This window comes from Siphateles boraxobius, unplaced genomic scaffold (genome assembly GCF_051911475.1).
Source record: "Siphateles boraxobius isolate OS27281-9 unplaced genomic scaffold, OSU_SipBor_1 26, whole genome shotgun sequence".
Taxonomy (NCBI): Eukaryota; Metazoa; Chordata; class Actinopteri; order Cypriniformes; family Leuciscidae; genus Siphateles; species Siphateles boraxobius.
In genome coordinates, this window is record NW_027508876.1 from 1,250,934 (window position 1) to 1,278,805 (window position 27,872).

The window sequence follows — 27,872 nt, forward strand, 5'->3', positions numbered from 1 at the left end:
TTAATCATTTGGGAGTTGAGGATACTAATTGTTGGAGTTTTGCTAGTGGAATATTTGCCCAATCTTGTCTCTGTTGTGCGCGAGCTACACGGTTTGAAGCACAGTATGTGCGAGCTCTTGTACACAACTCACACATTGCATATCAAATCTGCCGCCTTTTCAAACAGTAACGTATTTTCCGGATGTTGCAAACCTTACCTGTGCGCATGCGTCAGTGGAACCAGACGATAGGCTTATATGTTTCCCGGCTTGACTGTTAAAAGCAGACGATTGGCTTTCCAGTGGGAGGGGCGGGACATGTGCATACAACCGCCATCTTTGGTGTTACGGGTTTTCCCTATATAGTTGTATTGAGGATTGAGTAAGTGGCATGTCTCTATATAAATAGTTTCTGGTTATACTTAGCAGCTGAAGTTATCAAGAAATAACAGACCACATTCTAATTTAGATTTCAACCAAGCCATGTAACAAATACGCCAGGGATAATCCACGGCTAGCCATGCATTAAAGGATTTTAATGCACAACGTAGAGGCGAAGAACCACCCGACGCGAAGCGGAGGTTATTTTCTTAAGTTACGGCTCGTTAGTTCTAGCACTCCGTCCGCTTTAAATAAAGTAGAGCCATCGGATTGCTTTTATTTGAATGAATTATCACATTTATTTAAATTCATTTTTAAAGGAGAGAGACAAAGAACTGAAAGAATCTAGGGCTGCAACTAACGATTATTTTGATCATCGATTAATCGGACGATTATTTTTTCGATTAATCGATTAATCGGATAGAAATTAAATTAGATTTTTTTTTTTTATTATAACTAAATAAAACCGTAAATCAGGGTATTTATGTGTAAAAGTGTACTTTAAAAAGTGCAAAAGCCACACATTGAGTTTTACTAATATCAATATTTGCATTGTTTTTAATGATAATTGCTGATGGCAAGTTGACAAACATGATTATTGTTAAAAAAATGATATCCAACATATTATGTTTTAACACAATTTTTGTTAAAACAAATTTACACAGACATGTTGTTCAGATGTGAATATCTGAACTAAAAACAAACTAAAAACATCTAGAATATATAATTCATTTAATTTTTATTTAAAATTAATTATATATAAGGAATATAAGGATAAAGAATATAATATATATTATATATATAATATATAAAATAATATAATATAAGGATAAATTGATTAAATAAATATAGAAAGACTGAAAACAATTGTGTGAACGTAGAGCCGCAGTAGATCGCGTTTGAAAAACAATTAAAACTTAGTAGACAAATGCTATAAAAAGAGAACGGAATGGAGGTAACGTTACCCAGCAAGCTAACAGGCTTGAGTAAAGGACAGGAGAAATTATGCATTAGTGCACAAGCATTCGCTGAAAACCACTGAGTACAGTGACTAAAAAACAATATTTTACTGCTGCTGTTATTAACTGCCTTTATATTTAATGCTTCACTTTGTAAACACCGTTTTAATTTAACCTATTTCTGCGGTAGCGCTATTTTAATCCATCACTTAAGTTGCGAGCGAACTGATTGCACAACCTGATGCTCGAGACAAAATACAGACATCCCGGAAGTCCCGGGAGTCTCCCGCATATTGATTGCGGCTCCCTGATGCCCGCGAATTAGTTCAAACTCCCGAAATCTAGAGCGCGCAAGCAAGAGCGCGCATGCGAGACAGAAGAGACTGCTCCAAACCGTGTAGCGCGCGCGCTCGGCAGAGCGCCTGAGGGAGAGAGACCTTGCGTGTGTGTGCGTACCAGTAAACGCTCCCCGTGACGTAAGCAGACCAACTAATCGATAATGACATTCGTTGACAACGATTTTCATAATTGATTATAATCGATTTTATCGATTAGTTGTTGCAGCCCTAAAAGAATCCCAATTGCCAAGGTAGTTGAGCCCCATCGGCTCCCTGGTGAACCACATTTCGGTGCTCTCGAGTTTGCACAGAGGGATGCGTCTCGGATGCAAATAGAACGCTCCGGCATTTTTTGGACACTTTGACAGATATTTTTTAAAGCTGTCCAGAAGACAAAGTGGGTCGCCGGGGCTCGCAAACATAAATCCTCGTAAATTTTCCCTATCCGATGCGGTGGGATCCTTATGGTTTTTTGTCTCTCGGTACGCCAGGGTCAGGTAGGCCTACTCTTTCCCATTCTCGTCTTGCCGGAGAACGAAAGACTCTTTTGATAGGTTACGGTTTCCTTCTCTGTGCAAAACACAGCTGTATGTCAAACCAACCTTTTCTTACAAGTCCTGTGGGTGTGAAAGGGGAGAGTGCAGGTGCATTTCTAGTTTTCTCCAAGTCAGACAGTAATGCGCGGATGATGAACGCCGGTGTCTTTACCATTTTTCCTGTAAGTTAGCGCTTTAAAACTGATTCAAAGATGGCATTGCTTGACGAAGTCTTTATCACTTATAATGTTGTATTTTGTAATGTTACGGTTTATACCTGCTCTGAGACACATCAAATTTGCAACACTGTATTCGCGTCCAGCGGTAGACTGAACAGAGGCATAAAACTCCCGCAATGTCTCATTTAAAAGACAAGCAGAGTAGGTCTCGAAATCACAATTTTTCTGTCTTTGCCGCAAAAAGTCACTGAAAGTGTTAACTGCCCATTTAGTTATCTTTTTCGTATTGACCTCATATTTGTCGTCTTCGATCTTATCTAGCTCTGTCGGTGTTAATTCTTTGTGCCGCTTTTTGTCATTCAACGTCTTCTCCAAGTCTTCTATTTCGTCTTGTGCCTGGGCCCATTTCTCAAAATTGCCATATTCACCATACAAATTAAACGATATTCAAAAATCATCCATTTAGCCTACCTAAATAAAAATTTTCATATGTGTCTCTCACTCTGTTTGCAAGTGTAACTGTGTTACTATGGTTACCAATGATTATAGTAGCGGATTAATTTCAAACTGTAGGCTAATCAAACTGACTGGAACTACCTATGCATTAAATGGTTTTACTGCACACCTTCCAGCCAATCAGAATAGAGTATTTAAACAGCCCGTGGTATAACTATAAATAAAATATGAATGAAATAAAAATCAATTAAACACACACGTGTATATATATATATATATATATATATATATATAAATAACAAAATTACTAAAAGTGTAACTATAAAATGAAAACTAAAAGGTAATTCAAAACATTAATAAAACTATATTAAAAAAAATTACGTATAAAAACCCCTGAAGTGTGGAATGTTGGACACTTTCCTTCAGAGGTATATCAGACTCCGATGTTGGATGACAAAATAACCTTATAGACCTCAAACACTAGATGGTTGAGTACATGGTGCTTAGTACAGCATGTCATTTGGGACACAAATAGAAAGATAAAAGTATAGGCTACAAGAAAACCGGAGCAGGAGGTGACATTGTCTGTGACAGGAGGTGAAGTGTGCAGATTTCTGCAGGGCAATGCACCGCACCCCACACAAACAACACATGATCAACTGAATAAACATATCCGGTCATATATATTGCCAAATAACTCTATTTATACACTTCATGAGGAAAGTTTGGCAATGCTATGGAGTTCTGTGTCAGGGCATTGCTATGTGGTTGCTAAGGTGTTCTGGTTTTTAGCATGTTGCAATGTGGTTGCTAGGGTGTCTGAATGGTTAGTAAAAAACAAAAAACGCCCACGTTCTCTGTGATATTCAGATCTGTATAGTAAATGACTCAGGTCCCTCCTACTATGGTCTATAGAACTCTGTTGTTCATTTTATCATCATGATCAAGCAAAGCTCATCGCTTAAAAAAAGTAATAGCACATCCCTCCTTAACATTCTGCATGATTTAGGAATATAATTCATGATTCCACCACAAGTTAATACTTGGCCTAACTAACCAGACCAGAATAAGTGTTGCAAACACAGCAGAAATGTATCTTTATATCAACAGTGACTAACTAGTTGGGATAGTTGGAAATTATTAATCAACTTATATTTCCCATAATTTAAAGAAAGATATTTTATCATTATTTCTAACAATAACTTAAAGGGGTCATATGATGGTTCTAAAAAGAACATTATTTGTGTATTTGGTTTAATGCAATGTGTTTACATGTTTTAGGTTAAAAAAGTAATTATTTTACACATACTGTACATTATAGTTGCTCTTCTATTTTTACAAAGCTCATCGTTCTGAAAGGCGCAGTTTGCTCTGATTGGCCAGCAATTCAGTGTATCGTGAATACTGCGGGCAGAAGTAGCGCGCATTTCACATTTTTGGTAAAATAATTTAAACACATTTCATGTGTAGTTTCACTAGTTAATAAGTAAATAGCCTACATAAAATGTAATTGTTCAATATCAATCTCTTTTACAAACAAATCTAAATTAGCATTTCAAATAACATCTACGTATTACATAATGGCGTAGTTTTGTGTTGCGATTACGTAATGACATCATAGTGCAATGACGTCACAACCTCAGCAACTTCCCCTAAAAATGAGTTGGCAACAGTGCGCAATACAGACACGCATGATGAGCACGAACGGCACCCTCTTCGTTAAAAGCTAACATATGGAAAATTGGCATAATTTCACTGTGGCCTTTTTTCTATTTTTGTATGAGAGCTGCTTTCTGTATTGTTTTGTTTTCACATCAATATGCTGTAACAGATCTGTTATACATACGTGATACCTAGGTCTACTGTACTGGCCTCTACAGTCACAGTAGCTGTGTCTGAAATCGCTCCCTATCCACTAAATAGTGCACTATATAGGGATTAGTGAAGGAGTGAGTGGTTTCGGCCACTGTCAGTGTGTATCAGTGCAATGCCAGTCACAAAAAGTGACAACTTGCAGATGTTCATTTACTTTTTTTGTATAAGCTGTTTTTAATTGTGGTATACAGCAACAATTTCAAGTCATAAGTCTTAGACTCTTTATTATTTATTTGTGTATAAGAGCAGCTTTGTATGTTACTAATTATTCAGAATATGCATAAGTCCACAAGCATTGTTTTTGTATGAAAGCTGCTGGTGCATAATGCTATATTTTTGTACGAAAGCTGTTTGTGATTTTGCTACAGCAAAATGTTTATTTATTTTTTGTCTGAAGGATTATATTGCTCATCGCACATAACAGGAGGACGTTGGTTAGAAGTCCATTATTGAATGTTAAGAGATTCAGAATATGCTGAAGTTCGTGTTCATTGACTGCAAGTATGCTGCTAGTACAGACACATTTCTTTTCCTGTTGGTTCTTTGCAATGTTGGGACATATGCTGGCAAATGTAACCTTACAGTTGACTTGCCAAATCACTTCCATTTGTTTTATTAATAAAAGATATTGGAACTAAATTCTTTATGGGTCATTATAAATACTTTGCTTTAAAAGTACCAAGTAGTCACACTGAAAAAAAATGCATCTAATCATTAGATAGGCTGATCATTTTAGCATCGCAGCCCCTTAATCATAATCGAATCATGACGTGCCAGAGATTCCAAGCACTATTTCTTAGTATTTTTGTCATGTTTTCCAGCACAAATATCTAAACATTCTTAAAGGAATAGTTCACCCAAAAATAAAAATTCATAATTTACTCTCCCTCATGTTGTTCCACAAACCCGTAAAACTTTCGTTCATCCTCGGAACACAAATGAAGATATTTCTTATTAAATCTGAGAGATTTCGGTCCCTCCATTGACAGCTACGACTACCACTTTGAAGCTTCAAAAAGTTCATAAAGAGATTGTGAAACAAATCCATATGAATTGAGCGTTTGAGTCCAAAATTTCTGAAGAGACTCGATCGGATTGAATTTAGGCTTTTAATCACATATGAACATTCATTAAGTCACACATCAGTTGTGGTAAACAGGAGCTTAAAGGGTAAGTTTGGCGTTTTACAAGTAAAGCCCTGTTTTAAGATCGTTTCTGATTCAATTGAACGGTTAAGATTAAAATTTGGACACATGCTGCTGTCCCGAGAATTTTAGGTTTTTGTGTTAGCACCCCCCCACCTATACAATGGTTTCATTGGTGCACTGGAACAATCATTCATATAAACGCATTAAACTTTAGTTTACGAAGACGTGAACCGAGTGGTCTGGGGTGTTCACTGATATGCTCACGCAAAAATCGCTGCAAAGATGCTTTCCAACAGGTTTTATCGTAGTTTTTGGAAGAATGTCCGGTTGTGAGGCGTTTGGAAAAATAGGTCCACAGTTTTACAACGAATGGTTAAAACACCTGTTGGAAAGCATCTTTTGCAGCGATTTTTGCGTGAGCATATCAGTGAACACCCCAGACCACTCGGTGAGTTTCACGTCTTTGTAAACTAAAGTTTAATGCGTTAATATGAATGATTGTTCCAGTGCACCAATGAAACCATTGTATGGGTGGGGGGGGGGGGGGGGTGCTAACACAAAAACCTAAAATTCTCGGGACAGCAGCATGTGTCCAAATTTTAATCTTAACCGTTTGATTTAATCAGAAACGATCTTAAAGCAGGGCTTTACTTCTGAAATGCCGAACTTACCCTTTAAGCATCTTCGCTTGACGTGCGAGAACCAATGAGGTTCATTCTTGTGTTACGCATCACGTTTGAGCTTCAGCAAGAACCAATGAGGTTCATTCTTGTGTTACGCATCACGTTTGAGCTTCAGCAAGAACCAATGAGGTTTGTTTTCGTGCATTGAGCATATACAGTTGAGTTTCTGTTTATGTTCACTGATCAATGTTTATATGTGAATAAAAGCCTAAATTCAATCTGTTGATAAAGCGATCGAGTGTCTTGAGAAAATTTGGACTAAACTGCTCATTCATATGGATTAGTTTTACGATCTCTTCATGAACTTTTTGAAGCGTCAAAGTGGTAGTTGCGTAGCTGTCAATGGAGGGACAAAAATCTCTCAGATTTCATCAAAAAAAATCTTCATTTGTGTTCCGAAGATGAACGAAAGTCTTACGGGTTAGGAACATTAAGAGTATAATTAATGACAGAAATTTACTTTTTGTGTGAACTATCCTTTTAAGAATCTTAAGATATTTGTACTGGAAAACCAGACAACAGATAATATATATTTTTTGCTATGTGGGATTTGTCTGTCCCACCGCACATTTCATAAAACTATGAATGCTAAGAAATAACATTGTACATTGCCTATAGAGAATAACTGGTAGATGAGTAAATTATCTCATTCCAATGTGTTAATTACAACTTTTCATTGTTACATTTTATGTTAGATCTAAAATGTACTTTATTCATGGAAGGTTTCATTCAGTCTTTTGTCATCTTGATCTGCCTGGAACTTCTGCGTTTGCTGAGAAATCTCACACAAATTTGATCGTAACTCACAAGTCAATGTGAAAGTAATGGGAAAAAAACCATCAGGTACTGTAACATTACACACGATAGAAATACCAGTTGATTAATAAAACCGATTCCACACTGAAATGACAAATCAGATCACAAACCAACTTTTCACACAGTCGATAACAGCGTGTACAGCAAACCAAATCTAGTGGTTTTCTTTGTCTATTTGGTGTTTTCTTGATAACAGTTGCATAATATATCAGCATTCAGAAAGAAATAATCTTAAATCAGATAACAAAAAATAGACCCCATCTAAACAGATGTCAGACTCAAATCATAATCACATGCAATGGACAATGATCTTGATAATGGACAATGAGCAACAAAAAAAAGCCTTTTACCTTAACAAAGACCCCTATAATGCAGTGGTTTCAATGCATTTCAGAGTAAATGCCATAAAGGCCTGTTGAATCAAGACACTATAGCAGTTTGCGTATGATTCATGCTTTTAATATGAATCAATATCAGGCCACTTTCCAACATTTTCTATATCAATCTATAGAGGTAACGTTAACTTAAAGCAGTTAAATCACAGTGTGAGGCCTGACCACAGCCTTTACACAATCCTTTTACAATTACACTGATTTATCAATGACAAATTTCTAGGATTGTTTCTTTTTTCTTATATTTCTATCGTTATGATGATGATAATTATTTATAGCTAGTAGACCCGCCGGATTTACTGCTTTAGCTCTGTACGCTACAATCAAACCATTAACTCTCATAAATATATGTCATCTTACCCTTAAATGATCCGATGTGCACCCCTGCCTCCCGTGTATCCAGCACACACTCGATGATCAGCACTATTTAGATGTTTTTCAGCTACATATTCGCTGATGTGTTCCTGGGAAGGGTTTTCTCAGTGTATCCAGCGTGAGAACTGCGGCTCTACTCACCGCACTGCTGCGCTGTCTAACTTGCTGAAGAACAAGGGGCTGACTAGAACCTACTCGCTTACCCATTGGTTATGCAAAAGAGATGTCTTTGCTCATTGGTCACTACACACGTCCATCAATTGAATATACTAGGCTAGTCCCGAACGTCGCTACATAGAAAACTGGGCAATGTAGAGTTTCGGTAATTCGCAATTCCCAATTTATTATATTATATTATATTATATTATATTATATTATATTATATTATATTATATTATATTATATTATATTATATTATATTATATTATATTATATTTGTATTGTATTATATCAAGTTTTACACACATTTTTGGAGTTCATGTCAGCTTGAGTGCTGCTGTTGTCAGTTAAAAAAAAAAAGACAATCTGAAATATGTTATCTGATTCATCACAATTTTGTTGTTGCTGACAATTGACAATTTAATTGTTAATGAAAACTTTGTATTAAAGGTAAGGTAGGTAATTTTCAGAGCGGCTAGCAATAGCGAGTTAGCTTTGAAAGCATAAGATCCCACCCTTCCTATACACCTCCTTCAAAACACATGAACACGTACAGCTGGGAGCAAACAAAAGCGTCACGAGAGACGCCGCAGTTAAACATAATGTCTCAAAGTACATAACATTACAACAGTAATGAACATAAACAACGTAAAGAGCACTGACCTGTACTGACTGCTGCAGATTCATTTCAAAATCAATAGTGTGGTCATTGAAACGTATAAATTCGAGTCACGGGTTTCCACCTCTTTCAAATTACAGTAGTTATGACATGAACACAGCATAAGCTCATTGTTTTCGTTCAGGAGAAACTGATGTTTTGATTGCAGTGCTCGGTGACTGACGTCTGTCTAATTCTGCACAGCATAAAACACACTGATGGTGTGTGATGTTTATTGAGCAGGTGCGCGGAGTTATGGAAATACATATGCTGACTGGCAGGTACAGTATGACATCCTATCATTGCATTCAGACTGAATATGGTCCTACGCCTTCCATCAGGGGTCGCTAACCTCTTACAATAACAAAGGCGTATATTGATGACGTATATTCCACATTAAGCTGAATTATGGATCTTGTCGTCAAGCTGATGGATCTTTTATGGATGAGTGAATACATTGATGTTTTTAACATGACTGTGGTGTGAAGCAGGGCGCGATTGCTAGACGTATACCAGCGCCACACACGTGAGTCCCACGGATATAAAAGAATAAGGACATTTCATTCTACCGAACTACACGCAAGTGCTGAATTAATACTCACACAGGTCAGTTTATTACACAAATTAAACTTGAGGTAACACAGCGCTGTTTCACTTGCTCTAACAGTTACATGATCACACTAAACGGCATTTGAGTGTGTTGAATGTTGTTAGTTAGGTTGTGTGTTGGCTGTATGAGTACGTTAAGCTAGATCAACATTAGAATAACATGCAGAACATTTCATCATGTTGAACTAAATAACATTGATAGTTTTATGTACATTTGCTCACCTGTCTAATAAAGTACATGCAACACTCTGTCACTCAGTCAAGTTGAAGTTAGTCGCAGACGTGGAGCTCTCGGCATCTCGAAAGATGTTGATCTTTGTTTTAGTCCTCTTTTTGTCTCAAAGTCTGCTTGCCATGGTCCATAATGTTTGAACAAAACAACAACAGCGTGAGCGTCCTGCTAGGCATAACGGGCATAACCCAGTTATCAATGTCTGTCGCCATGGTTACTATGGCAGTACGGGAAACCGAGGGTAACGCGGATATGACGTCATTGACTGGCGACTCCTCACCCCTGCTCACACGCCCCGTTTCCTTGGATAAAATCACAATTTTCTCACGATTTACAAATAGTTTGAAACATTTGGGATATTGTAAGTATATCAACTGAACAAAATATATAACATTGGCCTAGTGGTTTTTGGATATTTTACTGCAAAAATCCTACATATTGTACCTTTAACTTAGTGATTTCTATAAGGATGGGAGGAGACTTTCAACCAGCATAACAAAAAATGTTTCTGGAACAAATCCCCTGCCTTTAAAATAGAAAAATGAAAGCAGTCGTTTAAAATTTTGGACCAAACTGTACCCTACACCATATGATCAGTCTGTATTATATCATATGTATAATGACCGACCTTCTGAATTTGCAATAATCTTATCTCAAAATGAACCTGAATGAGTTACATTGATATGACCATATTCAAAGTCCCTCACGCATGGCTGATAGAGCCGTTAAATGAGATGTGTGCGCAACACTGCAGGATGCAATCTGTTTCCTGTCCTAACAGATGGACTTTACTGTACGTGTCCTGAACCACCCTTTCTCCTGTCCATATGAAAACTGTCCACAGAATCCAGCATCCTCACACTTTTCACTATCGCTCGCTGAGAGAGAATCAGTGGTCTGAGCTCTTTAATTAAGACATGCGTTATAGAATACCTCAATCAATGGACTCAGATGACTTCATAGAGATGTAAAATTACTAATATTAACTGTTATATTTAAAAAAAATTATAATTCTCAAAACACTCAAATGAACCAAAAACAAGTCATATAAAGCCATGCAATAGATTTAAAGATAGTGCACATGTTGCAGTGGACTATTTGATGGTCCTTTTTGGTCCTTTTTAGAGCTTGAGAAACTGTATTGAAAAGAGCTGCGTAAATTCTCCAGATTTCCCCTTTTGTATTCCTAACCATTACACATTTTGGTTGAACAATTCCTTCAAGAGAAAAATGTCTCCAAAGTGCCGCCTTGTGGAACACTAAAGAAATTGCATGCTCTGTCATTTAAAAGACTTACTACAAAAATATCTCTAGGCCATGCCAACAAACCGAGCAGCGATTCATCATGACCACAGCTTTCATATGCCTAATGGGAAACAATGATTACTTTGATCTAAAATTTAACCTTTGTGGTAAGGTAATACCACGGAAAATAAGGCTGTAAACAGTAGAGCAGCTGGGGTTTTTTAGAGTGGGAGATTCGACCACAGACCATCAACCTGATGACAGTTATATATTTTTTTGTATTTATTTACAGGCGTTTTAGTGCATTCACATAGGAAGCTGTTGTGGAGATGGAGAATCAGAACACACCAGATTCAAAATCATGATGAAATAATATCAGATATTTATCAGATGGGAGTTGAATAAGTTCACAGAAGATGTAGTTTTGTTTCTGTATGCTGGGTCACATTACAAAAACTTCCTCTGCACCAATAATACATCATTTGTGGTTGCGTAATCTTATCAAAGTAGGTTTTCTTTCAAGTCTGATAAGATTAAAAGAAAAAATACCAAGACCAAAAATGACAAATTCCTCCATCACAGGCAGGGATTGAATCGATCGCCTTGGCATACCGAGACAGAATTGAAGAAAATTAATACCATTTATAACATTTTACCATGGTTTTTGCTCACTTTAGATATATAAATGATATATAATGTCAGATTAGAGATTTTGATCTTGACTGGTGGGTCGTGACCTGTAAAATGGGTAGGAAACTATGAAAAAACAATGTTAAAATAAAATCCAACGAACCATTCATGCAGGATAGCAGAACAACAGACTGTTAAAAGACAGTGAACAGAAACATATTTCTCATATTTTTGTTGTTAAAAGCAAATCAAACACAATATTTTGGTACAAATTCAACTCTAATTTGGTTGAAGCAAGTTTTGCTGTAAAATATTGGATTAAACATACTCTACTGTTTGGGGTCAGTGGGATTTAAAAAAAAAACTTAAAATAAATTAATACTTTCATTCAGCATGCAAGGATGCATTGAATTGATTGATCAAATATATTCTGTTCTTTTGAAATGTTTTTCCATTGTTCTTTTATTGTTCTCCTTAAACTATCAAAGAATCCTGAAAAAAATCAGTAATAAGTAAATAAAAAACAGTTATTATAAATTGTAATAATATTTCACAATATTAATGTTTTTACTGTATTTAGACCAAATAAATGCTGGCTTGGTGAACAGTAGAGACTAATATAATATAATTATATATATATATATATATATATATATATATATATATATATAATGTAATATGATATAATATAAATGTTGGTTGGTTCAGTAAAATATAGCTAAGTATCACATTAATACTAAAAACAAAAAGTGAAACATCCAAAATTTATTGTGTCGCAGAAATTGAAATGCTGCAGTCTGATCTATCGGTCAGAGTATCCAATCCTGCCGTTTATAGATCTAGACCACTGGATCTTACTTTTGTTTCAGTGACACACAGAAAAAAAATCAATGCTATCAGGGGAGCACTATGGATCACTGTTTATTTTCACACATCAACAGTTAGCAAAGACATTACACCAATGGCACTCTTCCAAAGACACGATTCGAAATAAATGCCGAAGATCAGACATTCAGTGATTGAACTATTGTAAGTGAAGAGAGCAGGGAGACACTGCACACACACACACACACACACACACACACACACATACATGCCCCCTCATGCGCTCAAGTACAAACACATCGACGCTCTCATTTGATCGGTGAGTCCAGAATCTCCTGGTAATCTTGTCGGATGGCCCGGCCCACCCTGTAAAGCTTGAGCCCCGTCAGGACGAACACGCTGACCATGATAACCAGCGCTCCGAAGACGTCGTACACGGACGGGATCATTCTCAACACGATAAGCTGAAGAAACATGGCTACCACGATCTCCAGATGCTGCACGGTGCTGACCAGAGCGGGGTGGAACTTGTTGAGGGCGTAGTAGACACCCAGAAACGCCACGGTGGAGCAAATGCAGATTCCCGTGAGGTAGCCCCACGTCTCGCCGTCCAAGGGAATGATGGGTTCTTGCATGATGAACATAGTGGACGCCCCCCACACGGTCCCCGTCCAACCGAACGTGAAGAGCGCGGCCCACATGCTAACGCGCTCTTTAATGGCCCGGTACACGATCATAGACAGGGCGGCGGTCAAACCCGCCATTACAGTCATGGTGTACCCAAACGCTTCTTTCCAGAATCCCAACGGGGACTTTTCCTCGTCTGCGATGTTGGGGATCATCACGAGGCACAGTCCGAAGAGACTCCCTACGACCGCCACTACGTCCGTGTAACCTAGGCGTTCATCCAAGAGCAAGAAGGCTAAGATGGCGCTGAAGACTGTAGTGGTCGCCCGCCACATGATGGTGCCGTTGCTCGGTGGAACGATGGCGAAGGACGTGTACGCGCACGTGATTGAGATGACGTTGCAAACCCCGTAGAAGAACAAACGCAGTCGGTAGCCCTTCGGTCCAAAGGGCGCTTCTTTATAGTAGAGGACCACCAGAACGGACAACACCTGGATCACCGAGCGGATGAAGATGAGCTCTAATGAGGGCACTTTGGAGCGGTCGGCCGCCAGGCGTGTGATGAGAGCCACGCATCCGTGAGCAAGAGCCGCCCCGAAAAGAGCACCCCAGGTGACCCGCGACGCCAGGACCGAGGCCTCGCCGAAGCTCGCAAGCTGCCCGCCAACTCCTTTCTCTCTCTGATCGACCTTGGGACGGGAATCCATAGTACCGAATAAAGTCCTGCCTTGCCCGCTTTCTGACACCAGTCTCTTGTTCGGGTTGTTGTCCATGAACGAGCCGAAGTCCTCAAAGGACGGAGCGTCATCGTATCCCTCGTCGCCCGGCTGGGGGAAATGCGTGGCGTATTTCACTGTGACGGTGTTGGGATGAATTTTAACCCTTTTTTTGGAGCCGTACTGCTGTGTTATGGGGGACGGATCCATTTTCCTCAGCTACAGAAGAGCTGCGAAACACACAAACATCAGAGGATTAAAGGTGCTGTGTGCAACTATTTCACTCTACTAAAGCATAAAAATACCATTATGTTTGCATTTATTGAGGAAACATATAGTTCACATACTCGTTTCTCTGAAAAACACTTCTACAACCAGTTATATTACTTTGAAAAGTGAGTTTCCAGGCTATACTATACGTTGCCAATTTGCCAATTTTCATTGTCCATTGCGCTCGTTGCTGTTGCGTGTGCTCAAACTGGCAACCCACGGAGTCTGAGGAGTAGTCTGGAGAAACGACGATCTCCGATATTTTGAATTTGGACTGCTGTACCTTTTTCAACCACTAGTTGACATTCTTACAGACTACACCTTTAACTGATGGTGTAGGCACATGCAAATATGTGAAAACAGAAGATATTAAAACCGTACTTGGTTGTCAGATCTAGTTTCTTTTACCACCGTCTCTTAGCCAAAACTAAACCTTTTTTATCGACTGTTGACTTTGAGAAAGCAATCTCTGCGGTTGTTTTACTTTGGAATTGACAACATTTGTCTCTATGTAAGCTACAAAAATTCAAATTTGTCAAAAAACAGTGACGTCATACGCATATGTATTGTATGTTCAGTCTATAGGCATTTAGTGTTTCTTTACAAAGTGAGATCGCCAACTACTGGCCTGACAGCAGAATACAGCGTTCTACCCAAGGGGTTTTCAGTGCGTAGCATATGCACGCTAAAACCATTTTGGGCGTATAATTATGGAAGCAGATTAGTATCAAATATAATTCACGCAAAAAACTTGATTCACACATGCGTAGACAATTTCACATGCATGAAACCTAATTCGCGTACACAAAAAAAAATATATATATATATATTCACAAAAAGCAATTCACATGCGCAAAATAAAATTATATATTCATAAAATACATTTCACAAATCCAAAAACACAATTTGTAGATATACAACTGTTCACAAAAACCTTTGAATGTCTAAAATGTAGGAGTGTGTCCTTGAATTTGAATGTGCAAATCGTCATTCACGAACGAATCGCCGTGCGAGTGTGTGTGTGTTTTTTTGAGACTTTCCTGGCAGCGCTTTTCTCGTAACACAGAGCAGTCGTACTGTTTAGCCAATCAGATTTAAGCTTATCAATCGACCAATCAGTATCCCGTGAGGGCGGGCCATACCTGCATTGCGTCATCAGCTTTCGACCAGTTCATGTCTGAGCAGAGGTAAGTGCAGTTAATCGTTCATCTCTGTGTTAACTGAACTTAGAGATCAGTTGAAGCAATAGTTTATTAACTGCTGTTTAGTCCACATTTGAACATAAACATTTATTTTTAGTATTGATGGATTTTCATGTCCTGTCCACCACACATTCAACTGATGATAATGTATGTAATTACATAGGAGACATGTTTTGTTTTAAACTGCATTTATTATGTAGTTTTATTGTTTCAGATTTCCGAGACAGGTGATGTATGAAGTTGCAGACAACCAGTACAGTGATCTTACCATTCCTACAGTAATTCTTTGAAAGCAGTCATGTTGCAAGCCATCCATTTTGACAGTTGTTTCAACAAGATGTTAAAAGTGATGCATTGTGTATATATATATGTACACGCTCTAGGAATACAGCCCTGCTATGCATGCATTGTTAAATGTTCTTGTCAGAATTAAAAGATTCAAAGACATAGTTCAACTTGATGTACACGTTTTATTAATTTGAAAGTTCCCAAATCCTTAGGGAATAAAAAATATATATGAGATGACTTGATCATGATTAATGTTCCTGTTACATATGACGATTATGAACTGACAGTCTTAAGTATGAAGCATAACATTCAGTACAGAGAAATATACGTCTCTTCCAGAGTCTACTTTGCTTTTAAAGTATATAAATATAAGTGCAATACATCAAGTGAAAAGTGAACAAATGAATTGTGTTCAATCCAGTCATCAGTAGACCTCTCTGTTAGGACATATAAGATTTTGTCCTGATATTTAAAATAGTAAAAACCTATAGTACGAGAGGTGCAGACAGAGGACGTGTGAGATTAAGTGATGGTATTTGAATAGAGTTTACTGAGTAATCCAATATTGTCCTGTGAGACCTTAAGATGACAATAAAAAACCTTATTTAAAAACCTTGATGTGACAATACAGCACAAAACATAAGGAACTGCATGTTAAATATATTGGTAACAGTCTACAATATGGTACAATAACTAAGTTAACATTAGTTAATGTATTAACTAACCATGAGCAATACATTTGTTGCGGTGTTTGTTAATATTTCTTAAGGTTAGTTAAAAATACAGCTGTTTATTGTTAGTTTACAGTGCATTAACTAATGCTAACAAGATTTTAAAGAAGTATTAGTAAATGTTGAAATTAACATTAACAAAAAATAATAAAGGCTGTTTACGTGCAGTTCATTATTAGTTCACGTTAACTAACGTTAACATGAAACGTTATTGTAAAGTGTTACCAATTAAGACATTAATACAAAAAATTATAAAAGAGAATAAATAAATGACATGAATTAAGATGTTTGTGACTGCTATCCAGATGTCACACCAAAGGTGAGTAATCCTGAAAAATACAGGGAAACAAGTGTTAATAATAATTTAACAAAATACACAAATGGCAAATAAACACTGGATGCTCATTAAAATAGGTCTATTCACCATTTAAAGAACAATCTCGATGAGGCCAGTGCTAAGAGAGCTAAGGTGGGTATTGACCACAGATGATTGTTTTGCAATCATTAGCGTGATTGTTGTAGCTGTGAGAGCTGTCTGTACCTGCAGCTAAAATACAACAAAAAAAGCATCATTCTTCTTCATTTTTGACACAATATGGGACATCTGATTACAACCGCACTTGCTTACATCAGTTAATAGTTCATAAACTACTGCTTCAACTGATCTCTAAGTTCAGTTAACACAGAAATGAACGATTAACTGCACTTACCTCTGCTCAGACATGAACTGGTCGAAAGCTGATGACGTAATGCAGGTATGGCCCGCCCTCACGGGATACTGATTGGTCGATTGATAAGCTTAAATCTGATTGGCTAAGGAGTACGACTGCTCTGTGTTACGAGTAAAGCGCTGCCAGGAAAGTCTCAAAAACACACACACATCCAACGCGATTCGTACGTGAACGACGATTGGCACATTCAAATTCAAGGACACACTAGTACATTTTAAACATTCAAAGGTTTTTGTGACACGAACTGTGTTTTGGATTTGTGAAATGTATTTATGAATATATCATTTTATTTTGCGCATGTGAATTGCTATTTGTGAATATATTTTTTTTTCACGCACGTGAATTTTTTTTGTGTGTAGCCTACGTGAATTAGGTTTCATGCATGTGATATATATCTATAATTGGCACTAGAAATAACATTTGTGGTATAGATACGCACTTTCATTAAAGTGTGTTGTAAGAACAGACTGAATTTTAAGTCATTATTTGCTTAAACTCTTCCACTGCAGTAGCTTCCCCGCTAACAGCGAACATTTTCTGAACTTCGGCAAACGTTCTCGCAATGTTCTCTCTAAGTTATGAGCAAGCATTCTTCTAGTAATATTAATAGAACGTTAAAAATGTTACTATTTGTTTAGAACGTTTGTAGAACATTCAAACATTCCAATAATGTTGACAAATGATAAAACAATGTTCCCTTAACATTGTTTTTAACATTGTTTTAACAATGTTCAGAGAACATTCAAGAAAAAAACTATTTCAAAACTTAATATGACCATTAGCAACAAGTTATTTGAATATATATTTTTGTTAGCTGGGTATGAACCACTATGACCCAATCACTGAACCAGAGAGTTGAATCTGAGAACCAGATCAATCCATTTTGTTCCGGTGAATTTGTGTGCTCAGAATCTAGTGGTTCACTGAAAATAACTCGTTTGATTCTCATGATCTCTTCACACTGTCAAAAAGACCTGACATTTAAGTGACTCAATAATCCTTTCACAGAAGTTCACAGGTTAACAATCCACTGAAAGATACACTTTGACCTGTTCCTCACAAGTGTATCATAAGATTTGGAATATATCTACTTTTGTGGTGTTTTTGTCCTTTTTTGAAGCTTGTCAAACATGGTCACAATGAATATTGTGATAGTGGGAAATGTTATTGTGTGGGGAAAATCTGCATGAAGATTATTTAGAATTCCTCCTTTTATTTGGAACAAACAACAGCATAAGGTTTTGGAATGAGGATGAGTAAATAATGGTAGAATTATCATTTTTGTCGAACTAAGATCAGCACAATGTACATGGATGTGGGTCTATCTTTAACAGTGAACAATATAGCCTAAGCATATTTTTTTGCCAACTCAAGCTTGCACAGTGGTTTCACAGAAATGCAGAAGAGAATTTTACATAATTCATAACTCGCTGCTTCAATGGTCTCCCTTCTCTCTGCGTATCTCTCTCTCCTGTCTCTCTCTCTCTCTCTCTCCTGTCTCTCTCTCTCTCTCTCTCTCTCTCTCTCTCTCTCTCTCTCTCTCTCTCTCTCTCTCTCTCTCTCTCTCTCTCTCTCTCTCTCTCTCTCTCTCTCCCCCCCTCTCTCTCTCTCTCTCTCTCTCTCTCTCTCTCTCTCTCTCTCTCTCTCTCCCTCCCTCTCTCTCTCTCTCTCTCTCTCTCTCTCTCTCTCTCTCTCTCTCTCTCTCTCTCTCTCTCTCTCTCTCTCTCTCTCTCTCTGCTGTTGCCCCGTGTGTAAAGCAATTTCTATATTTAAGTGCAGTAGCGCCTGCTCAGATAAGCAGAACTTGATTCAATGTGATGGGACGAAATTATATAACAGGGAAGGAAACTAGATAGCTGGATTTTCAACCACAAATATAATTTTAGCATTAGGCTATTAAATAATGCTAAAATATGCCTTTACATGTAAAACACAGAACACGATATATGATTATGGATTTATTTCTGTGCATCACACATTTTCTTTTCACCCGATTGAAAGCAAATAACATTGCCAACAAGCAAAAGCCCCACCAGGGGGCAACAGTATCAACAATATCCTGCTGATGAGAGCCCACCTATTATGCTCTTACCTCATAACTCGTAAAAATGTCATATTATATGGTACAGCTATTCGTAACCATAATGCATATTGTCCCCGTGGCACACCGTGAGACTGCAGACAGGAAAAATCATGTTGAGGAAAGAAAGAATGATTTATTGCTGGTCGGCAGGGAGCACAGCCTTTGAACCATTCTCTCTGATTTCTGTAATAAATCTCCTGACATATGACAGATAATATGCATTTATCATTGTTAAAAACAACAGTAAATAAAACAGAAAGAGAGGGGGTGGGAGAGTTGAGTAAAACGTAAAAAAAATAGGGAAATGAAAATAAAATGTTTTAAGCTACTATATTTCCTCCGCAAACGATCTCTCATGCATGATGTCAGTATTATTATTTTATGTTTATTTGCATGCAATTTCGTGCAAATCCACTAATTACACATTTTGCACGCAGCTGGAAATACTTTACTTGCAAAAAATAATTTCGGCATTTCACTACGCTTTTAAACACTGTTGCGCAAAAACGCACATGCACCGTTTCAAATCGCGTCATATTTCATTTTCTCCTTCTGCAAATATCGCCAGGGCAAATGCGTCTCCACATTGCGCATCAAATGAATGAAATCAAGCGGTTTTACTCACCACGCTTCTATTAAAGAAATGATCCGGATGTCTTTAAAGCTCGTGGGAATTAAACATAAGCGTTTTAATTCACTGGCGTCAAGATATGGAGAATTGCGCTTGCCATGTCTCCATCGTTTCCTCATGGACGCGCTGGACGTCTCCAAGGTGCGCGCATCCTCCACGCGACGCTCCACACACACACACACACACACACACGCCTCCTGATGAGTGTGTATCGGGGGGTGTCAGAGAGAGGCGATGCCCGCTTGTCTTCTGTCGGATAGCAGAGTGAGGGTTGGGTACACAATGTGAACACTGCTTCAACATAACATCATCATCTTCATCATCTTCATCGTCATAAGAAACACATGTATGCTGAGTTGGTCGTCGATTAATCGAACAGAATTGAATAAGTCTTCCCAGTGTACCCCATTTTGCTAATTTACATTTGATTTAAATTTGTAAGCCTACAAATGGAGCAGAAAAAGAGAAGCTTTTCACACTGATTTAAAATCTTTTTAAAAGTGGAGTTAAGCAACATTTCACACTTTGAATTTGGAATTAGGGTTAACATCTTTTGAACCGAGTATGAAGCCCTACTCCAGTCTGAGAAACGATGTATCAGAAGAATATGACAATTTTTCACAGCACACAACCAATTATAAACGCCCTCAATGCTTGCCTCATTGAATATTCATTAACTTTATATACTATCACAGAAACTTTCATGCATGGAACCTCATTCATTAAAAACAAGCAGAATAAATGTGTGTAAAATGTTCAGCGTTGGATAAAACTGTCCAATATCAGTGTAAATTGTTGAATTTCTCTGTGAATAATTAAGTTAATGAAGTTATTCCTACATTAAACTGCTAGATTTCAGATTAAATCATTCATGCTATTATTTAAATTGGAGATTTTTTTTTTGTAAATTGTTTGTAATTTTTAAAAACTCCTGTGTAAATCATAAAGCCATTCTTTCGTGACTTGTCAAATTTCTGTGTAAAACGTAAATCAGTTTGGCGGTGTTCGGATGTGGTTTTGAACACATTGATGTTACGGGTTTCTTATAGGCCCAAATCAAAAGATCCCAGAATAAATGTTTACTGCACAGCCAATGTGTGGAGCTTGAAGGCTTACAGTCTACCTTTTATGCACCTTTTATGGAAGATGTATTGGACTGTTCAAGTTTTCAGGGTGTTGATGGACTTCACTCTGCATTTGTGTTCTGAATCTGATCCGGACGTAGTCTTTGACGAAAACACAATTTTCTCAGCTTTTTGTTTAAAATGTTTTTTTGTTAGGATTAGCTATACCCACATTCAAGTGTTGATAAAAAAAACAATGCATGAATTTAGAATAAAATGTTTTGTTGTTTAAAAGCAGAGACTCTGTTACTTCTTTAGATATATTGTGTGTTCAGATAATAATACAACAAAATATTCTGGGGGCCATTAACATTTTCTGAAAATTATCAAAAATCCAGACACTGACTGGTAAATAATAATAAAAAAAAATACAGCGGGGAAAGAATTAAAGTACAGTTAAAGGGATATTTCAAGTATAAAAAAATAATACCTAAATAGAAATAATATATTAGTATAATTTTAGTGCAAAAATAATATATAAATAGTGAACTAAACTATGATGTTAAGTTCTGTTAAAGTGTTTAAAATGTTAAAATGTTCAAGTACAGAGCATAAAACTACTAAACTAGCTTATATTTCAGAAAGTTTACTTTCATAAACAAAAAAATGTGCTACAAGTATTTAAACTATAAGTATACCTATAAGTTCAATTTTAGTATAGTTGCAGTACAAACGAAAACATTTGTTAACTAGTTGTGTACTTAAAGTAAACTTAAAAGTATACTTTTACACACTAAAAAGTGGGCCAATTTACCACCAAGAAGTATTGAAATAGCACTCTTGACAAGTATACTACTAGTAAGTTCACTTACTACATAAAGTATACTTAAAATATATTTGAACTTTACTTGAAGTGTACTTATTTTTGTAAGGGTCTGCATTGAGCCGCACTTGAGAGCTGCACCTCCTTCATGACGTATTGATTGGGTCCTCCTTCAAGTCTCTAGTTTATGGTATTGTTTCATCAGTTTTTTTGTTCACTGGGCTGGAAACTGATCCTTTATCCTCAGTATGAGCCGTAGGAATAGCTTGCCTTTCTCCTGAGGAAAGCCCAGTGAGGAGAGGCGTTGATCATCACGCTGAGAGCACCAGTGAAGCTCAGACTTGTTGATGTAACTCGCCGGCCCGATGGGACACTCACTCCTCCGGATCCCTGCTTGCCCAGACACAACCGTCAGTCACATGGCTAATTCTGGTGGGATGTAATTCATAACTATGCCTAACTGACTCCAGCATTTTCACATCATTCACAACACAAACGCTCTACTCAGCATTTCTGACCTTTATTCATTATTGTATTTGCCCAATGTCATTGACTAAAGTGATGAATCATGCTAATATATTGATCAAAAACGGATTGATTTGTCAGTATAAGGTCAGGAGCTGTTTGTGGAACGAAGTTTAGTATTGAATGTTTTCCCTTCCGAGATAATACCTGTAACTGCGAACACAAGTTCACTTCTGGCTCTTCGTAGTTGCCATGTTTCAATTTTTGTGGACTTTTACATGAAAACGTTCCAGGAAAGTAGAGAGATTTTGTTTGGTGTATCAGAAATACTGGACACTAACGTTTGTTTCTGGAAATTTTATAAGAAAGTAGATCTATCATTAATCTTGTAAAAATGAACAGTGAACCACTTTAAAGGAATATTATGGGTTAAATACACACTATAGTTATACTATAGTAACAACTGAGAAATTGTCAGCATTTGATAATAACATTGAATCCTTACAAATCCATAAGTCTTTCTATTGTCCAAAAGAAAATAATTAGCAGAATGTTTGAGCTGAGAATGAGTATGGAAAATGTTGAGCTTCAAACTGATCAAAAACACACCATTAAAGCGGTCATTGAGAAATCCAAAATTCCTTGATCTTTTGGCATTTAGGTCTTTGTACTATAAAAAATATCCTTCAAGTTTCAGAACTCAAAACTTCTATGTCAAAAAACAGCTTTCAATGAAACCAAGCTGCCCACCCAATAGACCTGTTTTGGATTTTGTCTCAGTATGACGTAATTTTACAGAAGAAGATCAACGCCTACTTTAACATCATTGTACCCGTTGCCTGAACCACATTTGTGTGGCTATTAATACGTTTAAGATTATTAAAATGAAAAAAAAAAAAAGAGGCAGGGTGCTTTACATATTTCGTTTTATTGTAAATATACACAGATAACTGGAGTGACCAAGGCGAGGTGAGTGACATTATCAAGAACAAGTCCGAACTATCAGAGATGCAACACCGAACTTTGAGTAGCCTACTTGTATTGAGACATAAATCCGAGTCTGAGAACGTCTCGGACCGAATGCAATGATTGGACGAACATGTTTTCGTCCTGAGACTTCCACATTAGATATAATTTTTTTAATATTTAGACCACTTCTATCCTTGCTATCAGGATGTGATGTTCAACCATGTAACAAATGGTGTTTATGAGAAAAATCGCCTATATTTAGATACTCTTTATGTAATTTCAAAATTACTTCTATTGTATTTTAACATCTCAGATTAGACAGCTGTCCGGCTTGAGGAAGTCTATATAGTAAAAAGATTTTAGGTAAGAAAATGACCTTGTGCTACAATCAGCAAAGAATGAACAGAAATGAACCGTTTTCAACAGCTCAGATAGACAGGCAATTACCAGTCTATGAAATGTCAACTAAGCCATATTTTATAATGCAACCATTTATGAAGGTAATTCAGCCTGGCAGCCCATGAACTGTCCCGTAATAATGACACTGCAGTTTGAAATGAGATGAAATAGCTAGATGGTGTTCTGTTCAGTGATACATGTCCTGAGATAAGACATGTTCAGCGAATCGAAAACTGCAAGCGACTGCCACTCTAATACAGCCGTGCAAGATCAAAGACGTGCTATTTGAGAACACTGGGAAGTTTGAGACGGTAAGAGATTTGGATTATTCAGATCCCTGATTAGTGTCACGCACTTTCATTTACCGCAGGAGTTTTTCAGAGGCGGGAAAAGCCCAAAATGGCTCAGGCCCTGTCTCAAATGGCGCACTTCATGTGGACTTTCGGTTTTGTGGACTTAAATTGCGAGTGTTAGTAGTCCGTAGGCCGTCCCTTTCATCATGTTAACACTCTTAAGTGTGCTCAGCAGTGCCCCCTCTGTACCCTTGAAGGGCTGTTGCAGGCTCCACACACTTTAACTACCCAGGAATCCTTGCAAAAGGCCAAACAGAAAACGGATGGGAGGAGATTTCACTCACGGACCTGTCATACAAGTTTATAGAAACATTATGGTCATCGACCAGTGGTTGATGTCTCAAACTTTGGTTAATAATAGCGCGCTGAATAATACGATCGCATTATGATTCATTAAATAAATAGAACAGAATGTCAGGGCTTTACTGAGTCATATGCAATAACAACAACAATAGGCATCATATTTCCCCGAGTCTGCAGCTCCTGTCCATAACAACAACCAGACCGTCTTCCTATTTCCGGCGTGACGATCGAGTCTGTCCCCAAAATACCTCTCAATTCGCCCTCGTGGACTCGCGCCAAGGGCCCTATAGGTCTGCACTACATGACGTCACCAAAGTGTGGACTCTGAGGAAGTCCACAAGTCCGGACTGTGCCATTTGGGACAGGGCCACAATAACATTCTGACATGAAAACACGAGTAATTCTGCAACAAGTTGGTGTTACTGTTAGTGGTTGCCAGAGCATCGGTACATGATTGCTAAGGTGTTTTTTAGGGTTTTTAGTGTGTTGTTATGAGGTTGCTAAGCTGTGGTCACATTTACCGTTGTGAAATCCGAGTGCTATCTCCAGTCATTTCAATTGAAATCCTTGCGATCGGGAGTTTGGACGGTGGAGGAAAATTTCCCCATGCAGATTTCACTTGTGTTTATGTTGGCTATGAGAATTCGCCACCTTGACCAACAGAAGGCATGCTTGGTTTGAAAGTGACTTCTGTGTGAGCTGTGCTTTATATACATTTATACACTATTGACAATAGACCCCATCTTCAGTCTATGAGATTTTATAAACCGCTTTATCATCTACCAGGTGAAAATCATCAGATCACTTTAAAAGCACACCTCTCCTAAGCAAACCACATAATTTGACATATTAATCACACTGCCATCAAGGTTCTGTCACTGCGTTCTGGTTTGTTAAATACATTGTATTTGCAGAGCAAAGCCACTTCAAGGTAAGCCTGGTTAGCATTAAAAAGTGTAACACCTGTTAATACTGCGGTACGCAGGGAAGGAGACCAGAGGCCATTATTTTAATGGATGTCAATGGAGGAGAGGCTTCACTACGCTGAATAAACTGCTTTTGTGGGAAAATGGCTTATCATTTAATGAATTGACATGTTTGCTCTTAAACATTCATTTTGGAGATACTGTTTCATAAGACAAGTCACAGACAGTTAGGATTCAGTTTGCGGCACTTCTCATTCTTTTCCATGGTGTCCGCAAACGGTGATTGACCGTCGCACAACTCAATGACGTCAAGGTTGTAATGTGATTGTTTATCAAGGAACACAAGATCTATGTTATCCACTACACTTTCTCCAAAGATAAAGCCACAGACCCTCGTATCTCTCAATAATAATACCATCTCTGGTGTTCAGATCACAACACTTCTGTCTAGTTTGGTTTCGGTTCAGTGTCGGGGTTCAGGCTTTCATGCTCCATGTTTTGTCTCTTGTTGTGAGCACATGAGTATTCATTCACTCGCCATGCGCTCTTGTCTCATGTGTTTCTGTAGAGCGCCTGGTTTATGTTGTCGTCATGTTCTATGGTTCATGTTTATCATCGACCGCTTGCTTTCTTGTCTTCTGTTCTGTGTAGCACGCGGTTAGTGTTTTTCATTAGCCATGTGTTGTCATGTTTTGTGTGGACACGCAGTCTGTGAGCTCATTGGCTGAGTGTTCATGTCATGTTTTAATGAGCAAATGGCTTTGTTTTGATTATTTCTATGTGCCCTGATGTTTATTATCCAACCCAGCCCTTCTTGTTACATGTTCAGTTGCTCGGTCACCCTCGGTTCGTTGTTTATAATCGTAGTGTTTCTTTTGTGTCCTGTGCCATACTTTTTTGTGTTCTATTCTATTCTGTTCTATTCTATTCTATTCTATTCTATTCTATTCTATTCTATTCTATTCTATTCTATTCTGTTCTGTTCTGTTCTGTTTTGTTCTGCCGGTGTGTTTTGGATTCAGATTGTTTCCTCTACGTGGTCGTTTTTGTTTGTTTTTGTTTAATTTTATAATTAATAAAAAGCCCATCGCTCTGCACCTCATCCCTTCACCCAAATCTTGACAGTTGGTTGCAGTTAAAAATAAAACTTTAGATGTTAAAATTGTTCAAATTCCTACAGTTAAGTTTAAACAACTTTGATAGTAGCAAAAGTATATAGTAATATATAAAAGTTCCCAAATAAACATATCTTTTTTGGGCTGAGCATCTAAATTTATATTGTATTTGTCAGGGTAACATGTCAAACTAGTGAGAGGTGCTCATTATAGGCTCATACACAGAAGAGAGAGAGAATTAATGTTTCTTTCACATACATTTTGAATGAGAAGTGAGATCAAACCAGTTGTTTAGAAAAAAGAGATACGTCGCCCTAAAAAAATGAAGAAATTTCTCTGATATTCTGGTCTCCAGCTTTTGTCCTACTTAACAGAACTGTAAAATGAGGGATTAGTTTTGAACATGGTGAATCAAACACATGAAGGACATAAGCACATTAAAGAAGGCAAACAAATGAAAAAAAAATAGTTTATTCCAACTGTCTTAAAGGGAAACGAGTCCAAAAATGAATATTGTTTTTCCACCAAAAAAAGAGTTGCACATTTAAAAAAAATACAGGCAAAGTTTAATATTTTTTGAGTGAACTATCCCTTAAAGACTAGGTTGTGTAACGGTCTCTGTCTAGCGGCAGTAACCTGTGTCTGTTCATATCTCTATGTAATAATGAGTTTCATAGATCATTTAGCATCAAGACATTGGATGATAGAAGGATGTGAGCTCACACATCTAACCTCAATTACTTCACGCACATCATTGCCATTGTTATCCTTTTTCAGCTTTCTTGCTGTCTTTAAAGACTCTCTGAGCGCATGTCACGTCCTGCAGATTTACTGTTAACATTGATATGGATGGCCTACCTTTCAATGATAAACCATTTATTGGTAAATGTTGTGATGATATTTCCAACAAGAGGTGCATACATTTTTGGTGAAGATCTTGTATTGAGAATGCAAGAGTCCAGCTCTCTGTAAAGTCTCCTCCAGCACAAAGACTTTCAATGAATTTAAGATCTGGACTCAGAGGAGCTGATTCATGGGTGGAAATGATTCTTCATGCTCCTCACAACCATTCTTTCATAGTTTGAGCCTGATGAATCTTGACACTGTAATCCTGGAATATGACCATGATGTGTTTAAGATGAAGTATGTAGCATTTCATTTCTTAAACAATCATCAAGTAGGGTTAGAAGAACTGTTGCCAAACATATAACATGACAGAAACATAATAATCACTGCAACAATTATCCAATCATTGACTCTTAAGCATTTGCCTATTTAGATCCAAACAGCTATTTTTATTTTTGGCTGGGCATGTGTACAACAGTATTGGATGCAGATTCTTTCAAAGCCTGCAAGCACATGATACGACAGCTCATTAAAACAGTGCAATAGTTTCAAAGTCCAGTGAAATGTTGTTGGTGGCTAGCATTGTTTTTCTTTCATTTGAACTGATTTAATGAGCTGTGTCATCATGTAGGCCTATTTGTTTGTTTGTTTCAACAAAAGGCAGGTGTTACAAGACAAACCTCATTCCCTTTTCATTTCTAGTCAGCTTCCATTAAACATGCACCATTTAGTTCTAATAAGAAAAACATTACAGCTCCCTAATTTGTCTCACATAAAGAGCAACATCATTCAGTGTTTACATCACATTACAAGGCATTTTTATGAGCTTCAGGTAGAAAGATCTTCTGAGGCAGT

General features: G+C 37.5%; 2 protein-coding genes across 2 annotated transcripts in view; both read right to left on the minus strand.

The window, feature by feature from the left end:
• Positions 1-8,293, minus strand: part of nck1b (NCK adaptor protein 1b) — a 67,202-nt gene extending 58,909 nt beyond the window's left edge. The window contains exon 1 of the mRNA XM_077244134.1: positions 8,103-8,293. The gene's annotated coding sequence lies outside the window, so the exon portion shown is untranslated. The remainder of the gene's footprint in view (positions 1-8,102) is intronic.
• Positions 8,294-12,546: 4,253 nt separating this feature from the next.
• Positions 12,547-21,295, minus strand: slc35g2b (solute carrier family 35 member G2b). The gene is made up of 2 exons (XM_077244132.1): positions 19,749-21,295; positions 12,547-14,048 (listed from the first exon to the last, which is right to left on the minus strand). Exon 2 carries the CDS (start codon positions 14,026-14,028, stop codon positions 12,784-12,786), a length of 1,245 nt encoding a protein of 414 aa, XP_077100247.1. The 5' UTR covers positions 14,029-14,048; positions 19,749-21,295; the 3' UTR covers positions 12,547-12,783.
• Positions 21,296-27,872: the final 6,577 nt, after the last annotated feature.